This window comes from Photinus pyralis, unplaced genomic scaffold (assembly GCF_008802855.1).
Source record: "Photinus pyralis isolate 1611_PpyrPB1 unplaced genomic scaffold, Ppyr1.3 Ppyr1.4_LG4, whole genome shotgun sequence".
Classification (NCBI taxonomy): domain Eukaryota; kingdom Metazoa; phylum Arthropoda; class Insecta; order Coleoptera; family Lampyridae; genus Photinus; species Photinus pyralis.
The window spans coordinates 15,099,764-15,109,850 of record NW_022170511.1 but is presented as its reverse complement, the minus strand read 5'-3'; the positions used below and the strand labels follow the sequence as shown (position 1 = coordinate 15,109,850).

Sequence of the window (10,087 nt, the reverse complement as noted above, 5' to 3'; positions counted from 1 at the left end):
ATTTGATATTTCATTAAAAAAGGATTTTGAAAGCTTATTTTGGTACATCTATGTAATTCGAGAAGCATTAAATTGGAGCTATTGTGATTACGGAAAAGTTTCCATTCATTTCCTCCTTTTAAAAATTAATGTAACAAATTTGAGGGTGTCTTAAATTATTCGTGGCGACAACCGAAATACTCCAACAGAGAGCGATCGATTAAATAATTATATTCGCGTCCAGTCCGAATATATTATCTTGATTATTTACCATGTAGTCCGCTTCCAGCGCTACTCTGCGTGCACCATAATAAACTAAGAAAGCAAACTTACTCCCTTTTCCCCTTACCACGTCTAAGCGGCCACCGCCGGAAACCCGTTACTCATTCGTTTTTGGTGCACTCTGCTGTGCGGTCGTTTCTTCCGTGCCTACGTACTGTACTCCGTTGTTTTGCAGCGTCAACTGGTTCTTTTTGTTTTTTTCCATTTACTCAGCGGTTCGTAGTTTTTTAGACTACGATTACGTAAGTAATTTATTATTTAATCTATTATTTAACACAGGACAATGGGTAAACATAAAAGAGACAGATCTAGGAGTAGATCGTCGACTAAGCGTTCTTTTAACAAAGAAATTAGAGATCTCAAGAGGAAATTGGATAAGTTGGAAAAGGAGAGAGACAGGGCTAAAAGAGATTTTTCCCGCTTCCGCGAAAGTTGTTCTCGTAATGAAACAATTTCACGAGGGAATAGAGAATGCCGTTCTCCGAGTGAGTCGGATTCTTCAAGGCGGCGGCGGCGGCGCTCCAGGTCCCAACGTCGTTCTCCCAGTGAGACGAGTTTGAATCCCGGGCGCGACACTCAAGGTCGCCGTGAAGGTCGTTCTTCGAGTAAGGCGACTTCTACAAAGCTTCCCTTTCGAAGGGAACAAGAAAGCCGCAGCCCCAGCGTCGCTCTCTCTCTCTTTACTCGTACTGACACGAGTCGCGCAGCTAATAGCGCAACTATCGATTTCGTTGGACCTGGCGGCCGTCACTCGAGTAGTGCGGCGCTTGTGGCTAGTTCTGCTGATTTTTCTCCCCGAAAAGAGGAGTCTCCTGCTCTAATCTTGCTTGATGATGCGGGCATCTCTGAAGAAATTCGACTTATTTTGGGTCCCGATCCAAACCAGCAGAAAAAGTCAACATTTAATTTACACAAGGCTGTAGAGCCAATTTGGACTCATATTTTAGGTTTTGGCCTTCCTAAAGAAGAGTGTGATGAGCTCTTCAAAAAATACGAGCTCCCTATCAATTGTAAGTTTCTTACACCCCCTCGTATTAACCCAGAGGTCGAGGCCAACTTGAATACGCTTCATTCTACCAGGGACCAAACGCATTCACAATACCAATTTCGGCTGAGCAAGGCTTTAGCTGCCCTGGGCATTTCTTTGAATGTGATTTTGGAGGAGGAGGAGAATATTCCTAGAGCTTCCAAGGAGAGAATTTTATCAAGTATCGCGGATTCTGGACGCTTGCTTTGTAGCCTTTTCAACGATATTTCCCTTAAGCGACGTCAACTTATTCTTCCTCTCATGAATAAACATATCAAGACTTTAGTGGAACAAATCCCTCCTGGAGATTTTTTATTCGGGCCCGATTTAGGTGACAAGATCCAAGCCATTAAGACTATGGAAAAGGTCGGAAAGGAGATTCGTGTACCCCAGCCCCTCTACAACAGATACCAACAGAATTCAGTTGCGTTTCAGAAAAAGAAGGGAGGGGGGGCAGAGAAGTCACATACAGCTACTAGTGGTCAGTTAAACCGGAGACGCCCGACCTACCGAAAGAGAGAGGTAAGGTCACAGAGAGGGCGACTCTCGATGCCCCAAAAATCATCAATACATCAGAAATACCGTTAATGGTAGGTAATAATTTGTTTTTAGCAGGCCGTCTGCAGTTTTTTAAAAATGTCTGGAAAACAGTGACCTCAAATCCCACAGTCTTGTCTTGGGTTGAAGGTTATAAAATACCTTTTTCCAAGACCCCTCCATTTTCGGATGGTCCAATTAAACATAGTTTTTCCGCCAGCGAAATTATCCTTTTGGACGCGGCTATCAAAGAGCTTCTAACCTTAGGAGCCGTTTCAAAATGTACTAGTTTACCGGACCATTTTGTTTCGCCAATCTTTTTAACAGAAAAATCTAACGGAAAAATGCGGTTTATTTTGAATCTTAAGAAACTAAATGTCCATGTTGTTGCTCCTCATTTTAAATTGGAGGATCACAGAACGGCTCAAGGGTTATTAAGAACAGGTTTATTCATGACAACGGTCGACCTCAAAGACGCTTATTTTTCCATCCCGATTCATCCAGATTATCGCAAATATTTAAGGTTTAGATTTGATAATCAATTGTACGAATTCACATGCGTCCCTTTTGGACTTTCAGTGGCGCCTTACTGTTTCACGAAACTGATGAAACCAGTAACGTCTACTTTACGTCAACAGGGCATCCTATGTGTTAACTATCTGGATGATTTTTTCATTCTTGGGGATTCTTTCAAACAATGTTCGGATAACACACATTTGCTGGTCGCTCTGTTGGAGTCTTTGGGTTTCTTTGTCAATAAGGAAAAGAGTTCTCTAACCCCCAGCAGATCGCAAAGATTTTTAGGCTTCATTTTTAATAGCACCGATATGAAAATTAGCCTTCCATTAGAAAAGAAGCTAAATATTAAAAATTGGGCTTCACTTTTTAAGAAAACTTCCACATGCAAAATTCGAGAATTTGCAAGGTTTATTGGTTTCCTAGTTGCAGCTTGTCCAGCTGTTAAATACGGCTGGCTCCATACTAAATCTTTGGAGCGACAAAAATTTCTTAGCTCTCTCTCAAAATGGCGGTGACTTTGGAGCGTCAATGTCTATTCCACTTTCCTTACTTCCGGATCTTCACTGGTGGGAAGAAATGATTTTAAACTCATTTAATAACATTAGAAACGACGTTTTTATTACTGAGATTTTTACTGACGCTTCCTTGTCAGGTTGGGGAGCATGTTGCGGCTCTGAGAAAACTCACGGCTTTTGGTCCGAATCAGAAAAGACACTTCATATAAACCTTTTAGAACTGAAGGCTGTTTTTTACGGTCTAAGATGTTTTGCAAATCTTCTTTCTAACTGTAATATTCTTCTACGATGCGACAACACCACCGCCATAGCTTACATTAACCGTATGGGCAGCGTTCGATTTCCAAAGCTCTCCAAGTTAACGAGAGAGATTTGGCAGTGGTGCGAAGTTAGGAATATTTGGATTTTTGCATCGTATATAAGCTCTGCAGACAATTTTGTAGCGGATCAAGAGTCCCGACAGATTTTCTCTGAAAATGAATGGTCATTGTCCCAAGAAGCCTTTTACCTTATAACCGACAATTTGGGAAAACCTGAGGTTGATCTTTTTGCTTCACATATTAATAACAAATGCGATAAATACGTTTCATGGCATAAAGACCCAGGATCCTTTGCTGTTGATGCATTTACCTTGAACTGGAAAGACTTAAATTTTTATGCGTTTCCTCCTTTTAACTTAGTTCTAAGGAGCCTACAAAAGATAATCCAAGACAAGGCTGAGGGCATGTTAGTGGTTCCCTTTTGGCCCTCTCAGGCCTGGTATCCACTCTTTTCCAGACTAATAATAGGGAAAAAGTTATATCTAAACCCTGCCCCTAATTTGTTGTCTTTGCCTTCTAGCAGCAATCATCCTCTGGCCTACCAACTTTCCCTGGTGGCCGCCAGATTATCCGGGAGTCTTTTTTAAGAAAAGGTGTCCCGGAGATTGCAGTGGAAACCACGATGGCGTCGATCGCGGAATCTACATTTAAACAATATAATTCAACCTACCACCTTTGGTGGGCCTTTTGTCTGGCAGAGAAGACCCCAGTGTTTCAACCTTCGATCAAGGAGGTGGTGACCTTTCTACAAACAACTTCGGAGAAGCATAATACCAAATACGGAACTATTAATTGCCATAGATCGGCACTAAGCCTTATTTTAAATCAGGATCTAGGTTCAGATCCGATCATTAAAAGATTCATGAAAGGAATGTCTCGTTTAAGGCCTTCTCAACCAAGATATTCAAACACATGGGATCCTCAGTTGCTGCTGTCGTATTTCGAAGGTTTACCGAAGGAATTGAGCCTCCGAATGCTCTCTCAAAAGTTAATTACTCTATTGGCGCTTATTACTGGAGGTCGGCTTCAAACTCTTTCCCTGATTAGGCTCTCAAATATAAGTGAAAGTCAGGAGGAAATCCAGATTAATATCACGGATCCAATAAAAACATCAGGACTTAATAAGGAACAGCCCACGCTTCATATTCCGTTCTACAGTGAAAAGCCCAGTCTTTGCGTAGCGTCAACTTTAAAGAAGTATCTCGCAACAACAAAGCCCCTTAGAGCACCGAATCAAGACTTTTTGTTCGTCACAACTAAGAGACCTCATTCCACTGCATCTAAACAAACATTAAGCAAATGGGTTAAGCATGCCTTAGGCTCAGCTGGCATTGATACTTCAAGATTCAAACCTCATTCTACGAGGCACTCCTCTTCTTCAGCTGCTTTAAGACAAGGGGTTTCTTTAGAATCAATATGTAGAACCGTAGGATGGTCAGAGCAAACAGGGACGTTCGCTAAGTTCTACAATCGACCCCTTGGCGATAAAACTGCTTTTGCCAATGCAATCTTAAGGTTATCCAAACGACCTTGAATTATATATAAGTGTATCTACATACATTTAATTTATACTTACCTAAGCTTTACGAAGTTATTAACTTCGATTTGTTACGTTTTCCATTTAAAGTTTTTTTTTTCTAGAATTACTTTATTTTCTGACTTAGTTTACTGTAACAATGTATCTTTATAATACATTTTTTTCACAAGATTACCTGTGTGGGGTGTTCTTCTATTCGCAACTTTTTTTCTTTGAACATCTACATGGTAAATAATCAAGATAATATATTCGGACTGGACGCGAATATAATTATACGATTAAACGAACTTACCTAAGTGAAGTTCGATCGTAATTATATGAGGCGTCCAGTCCGAATATATTATCTTCCCGCCCTCCCGTTCGAAAGTACCCCAAGTTGCTCATAGTAAACACTTCTTTAAAGAATGAGTAACGGGTTTCCGGCGGTGGCCGCTTAGACGTGGTAAGGGGAAAAGGGAGTAAGTTTGCTTTCTTAGTTTATTATGGTGCACGCAGAGTAGCGCTGGGAGCGGACTACATGGTAAATAATCAAGATAATATATTCGGACTGGACGCCTCATATAATTACGATCGAACTTCACTTAGGTAAGTTCGTTTAATCGTATAATTATAAATACTATTAACGATTCTAGGTTCGTGTCTCATGTCACGCACAAATATTTTAAATTGTCTTCATTTTACAGAAAGGTACAAAATTAACTCACGCATAAATTTGCTTCTATCTGCATGTTTCCAATCACGAGCGACATGACATGAATGCACGAATGGATTAGATTAGATCTCTTCAGTGTAGTGAAATAAGAGAAAACGAGTGACGAAAAACCATTGAATATGTAATTCCGCTTCGGGTCTACAATACGTAACTCTCAAAGAGAAGATTCTAGAATACTTTTGATACTGCATTACTTGAAACATTGGCTGAAGGTGAATCTGTTAAGGCCGAATCTATGTAAAATATTTTCAAAATGTCCGCTCTTCCGGAAACACCGGAAGTAGATAGTAATTCCGTTATTTTAAATTGCAACCCCTATTTTTTATTTCTACTTTTTGGATTCTACGTGAAATTTCAGTTCTTTTGATACCCACATGTCGATATCTGCCATTTATGGTTTTTAAGTTATTTTGACTTTAAGAAAAAAAAATGGCGGATGCAGATGGTACCTTGATAATTGATTACTTGAAAAAGGGTATAGTCATGGCAACCCATTTTTATCAGTGCATAGAGAATGAATAGGGCTTTCTTTTAGTGTACTTAAAAAAAAGTTAAGTTGCGTACAACCGCACCTATGGAAATCCAAATTTAAGAAATTTCAAAGTCTATAAACTCAGTTTTTTAAATGGAATGACCATGTTCTTAATATTGCATGAGATAGAGAATCGAAATTGGCATATTTTGATATACATGTTCCTATAGCTATCTTTAACAGTTTCTGATTTATTCCCATTTCATTGAATTGATCTCGGAATTGATGCCATTTTTTTTCGCATTTTCTTTTTAGTAGTTGGCCATGATTTTATAACAATCGAATTTTAAACAAATCAAGGAATGGATTTTTTAATACCATTGATTCTAGTTCTAGTCTAAATAATTCATTAATAAATAACTCATTTATTAAGGATATAGGACGGAAAATTTTTGAAAAATCTAAACAGTCGTTCAACTGAATTTCTTAAACAACGTATAAGTCTGGAAATTAAGAGAGGTAATGCGATATCTGTTCTAGCAACAATTCCATACCAAAAATGTTTCAACGAAGTTTTTTATATTTTGCATTGAATTTATTTTGCTAATCTTGCATTTGCAATTCAATTCATTTTCTTAAATATTCTCTTGTAGAGCTTTGTATCACTTGTGCTTCAACGATTTGTAGTGCATTTGGGGGTACAAAATTTCCAAAATTCATACAATTTCGTTCCAGGTTTCGAATGAATGTACCGAAAGCACGCGCCGCGATTCTGCCCATTTCACCATAAATAACAATTAAATTCCAAAATAGGTGAAACCACTGCGAGTCATTTTTCGATTTTTGAAAAACTTATGTTAACCTATAACAGTGGGTGATGGATTAGTGTCACTAGATTTGTTTAAAATTCAATTGTTATAGAATCATGGCCGACTACTAAAAAGAAAATCCGAAAAAAATAGTGTCAATTCAATAAAATGGGAATAAGTCAGAAACTGTTAAAGATAGCTATAGGAACATGTATTGTCAAAATATGCCCATTTCGATTCTCTATCTCATGGAATAGTAAGAACATGGCCATTCCATTTAAAAAAAACTGAGTTTTTAGTCTTTGGATATCCATAGGGACGGTCGTACGCAACTTAACTTTTTTTTAAGTGCACTAAAAGAAAGCATTCTCTATGCACTGCTAAAAATAGGTTGCCATGACTACAACCGTTTTCAAGTAATCAATTATCAAGGTACCATCTGCGTCCGCCATTTTTTTTCTTAAAGTCAAAATAACTTAAAAACCATAAATGGTAGATATCGATATATGGGTATCAAAAGAAGTGAAATTTCACGTAGAATCCAAAAATGCAATAAAAAATAATAGGGGTTGCCATTTAAAATAACGAAGTTACTATCTACTTCCGGTGTCTCCGGAAGTGCGGCCATTTTGAAAATATTTTACATCTATTCGGCCATCAGAGTAACTCCTAAGTGCAAATTTTCAAAAACCTACCTATTTTACTTTCCCAGAAACTTTTAACTAAAGCTCCCAAAAAAACACCCTGTATAGTGAGTATAGTGACCACGCAGAAGCCGGTCTAAGGTTGGCGATATTTGTCTATATTTGTCGTTGATCGAGTGTGGTTGGTTGTTGTTATCATTTTTTTTGCTTAAATTTTGTAACAGTGTTTTTAGTCAAGTAGGTACTTTAAAAAAAATGTCTATCAATCCTTCCTACGAAGAGGTACTTCTTTCGTTTGCATCAACTCAAGGGTGCAAGGGGAAATGGGGCCAACTCTCGAACGAAAGAAATCAATCTCTCAGTGTGATCAGACATCCTATAATCTGTAAGCACAACTCAAAATACCTGTGGGACCGCGCGAGTCCTGTAAAATTTTACAACCGCTCTCTGACAGGTACAATACATTTACATAGAATACAAATATCGCAGAACGCACTCTCTCTGGCAGGGTCTTTACAGTTATTAGTCGTGGAATGAAAACTTTGATTGATGCAAGTATCGAAAGAGCTTATTTTGTGGCGATCAAGCGGATAAAGATCCTTCATCCAGCCAGAAGAAGGAGAAGAAGAAGAAATCTAAGAAGACATGACTGTTGAAGTCGAATTTGAAGAGTACAAATCAGATTAAGATATTAACAGAACTACAGTTTAAATCACCTATAGGTACCTATGTAGGTACCTATAACCAATATTGCAGTATTTAAACCGGAAAGAAACAAGATAAACAATATCTGCAATTTTCAATCGTGAAAAACATTCACCGTGAAAGTATTTTGTATAATCTACACAACTTCTTTGTTTGAAACTTTTAAAATCATGTATAATGTTTATGATGCGTCATGTCGGTAATTTTAATCGAGTATCAGTAATTAGTGATTACTAAGTTGTTATGTTTTTTAATTGTATACAAACTAGTGCTGAAGAATGTTTAAAAATAAAACAAGTTGAGAAGGCAGTGTATACAATTTACAAAAATAAACAATTTTCGCCGTAAACAAACAATTTTTTTCAAGATTGGATATTATCTTTCTCCAGCGCTGTTAGTTGAAAATACAGATTTTGTGCAGTCATTTTTCCAAAATTAATAACATGTCCTTAGTACAGTTGAAAAACTAAAAATGCCACATTGATTTTCATTTTCCCCAGTTTAAACAGTCAAAGATTTTTCAAAAACTTTAAAACCGTTTTTTTAATCACAAAATGGGGAAACTTTGCCCCAATTTTACCTACGTTGTATTTACCGGTGCGGAGATTCCAATCGTTAGCCACGAATCACCCTGCAGTGGGTGACATAAACTTAACGGCACATTACTGAGTGTAGTAGTACCTACCTAATCAAAATACGTTTTCCTACATAACAGTTATATAAAGTTTAACATAAATGTTACCAATTCTCAAAAACTGATATGCAACACTGCCATACCATGCGTGTAATTAATAACTGTTGTACATATTAGAGCAGGCGTGGGCAACGTTTTTTCCAAAGCGCCAAAATAAAATTTTTCATATGCGCCACGGGCCACACCTGAAAATCCAAATAAAAAGTATGTTTAAAGAAATGAATACCTATTTATCTATTTCTTTTTGGTCTTGATCTATTTTTTGCTTTCGTAAAAATCATTTAAAAAAAACAATAAGTACTCTTGAAAATTGACACGATTTTGCATATAAAATTTACCAGACGTTGATAATAAATCCCCATATTCAGCTAGTGTCCAAATTTGATTTATGCTCTTAAGATTCGTTGCAATATATGACTTAAAAACCCAAAAACGTGTCGTTGTGTTGCCCGACCCGGTATACATCGCGAGGAAAATATCTGGCGATATCTCTGAAACAAGAAATGTATCTTTAACTAGGCTTTCAAACCAGAATTGGACTGGGTCACTGGGTCAACTGGGTCACCTGGGTCACTAAATTAAACTGGGTCACTGGGTCACGTCATACTCTTTTCAGTTAGACCCAGTGACCCAGTTTGACCCAGTTTGACCCAGCGACCCAATTTCACCCGGAGACCCAATTCGACCCAGTAACCTAGTTTGATCGAATAACGCAGTTAAGTCAGTGCCCTCGGTTCAAGTGTACAGATTATGAAATAAATGAAATGCTGGTTTGTTGAAAATAATACTCGATTGCTTGACAACTGCCATTTCTGTGCTGTTTGCTTTAATACTGCCGTAAAAAACTTTCCATGTCCCGAATTGTATTAGAATAATGTTAGTTCTAAACAGTTCCCTCCTTCGTTTCTTTGCTTCAGGGCTTACCAGTTTGCTTACAGGTGTTCATTCACATTTAATTTTTTTTCTACCAGTTAGCTTAATCCAAATAAATCTTTTCTCTAAATACTTTCATTGACTACTTGACTACAAACTATAAACAAATGCATTTGATTTTTTTAGGTAGGTATTAGTTCTCTTGAATGAAATTGGGCTACGTGCTTGTTGACGAATATTATTGAGGAAGTTTTTTTTTAAATTAAAAGTTACTTGAAATTGTTTTGGACGATACCTAACAATAATTTAATTACTGGTCCACCGGGTCAAGACGGGTCACTGAGTAAAGCTGGGTGAAGATGGGTCACTGGGTCAAACTGGGTCAAGCTGGGATACAGGGTCAAACTGGGTCACCGGGTCAAGCTGGGTCACCGGGTCAGGCTGGGTCACCGGGTCAAGCGG

At 37.9% G+C, this 10,087-nt stretch overlaps 1 protein-coding gene across 4 annotated transcripts; it reads left to right on the top strand.

Moving 5' to 3' along the window:
• The first annotated feature begins 434 nt into the window (after positions 1–434).
• LOC116169228 lies at positions 435–5,301 on the top strand. Of its 4 annotated transcripts, XR_004144906.1 has the most exons (4): positions 435–476; positions 541–1,878; positions 3,700–4,943; positions 5,120–5,301. XR_004144906.1 is itself a non-coding variant. In XM_031485260.1 (3 exons), exon 2 carries the CDS (start codon positions 545–547, stop codon positions 1,874–1,876), a length of 1,332 nt encoding a protein of 443 aa, XP_031341120.1. In that variant the 5' UTR covers positions 435–476; positions 541–544; the 3' UTR covers positions 1,877–1,878; positions 3,703–5,301. The 4 variants fall into 4 exon arrangements, 3 of the variants coding, with proteins under 3 accessions (XP_031341120.1, XP_031341118.1, XP_031341119.1); XM_031485260.1 differs by having other exon boundaries at positions 3,703–5,301; XM_031485258.1 differs by having other exon boundaries at positions 3,700–5,301.
• The last annotated feature ends 4,786 nt before the right edge of the window (positions 5,302–10,087 follow it).

Bases quoted from the DNA above. Each gene is read 5' to 3' on its own strand.
- LOC116169228 (XM_031485260.1), top strand. From the start codon at position 545: ATGGGTAAACATAAAAGAGACAGATCTAGGAGTAGATCGTCGACTAAG.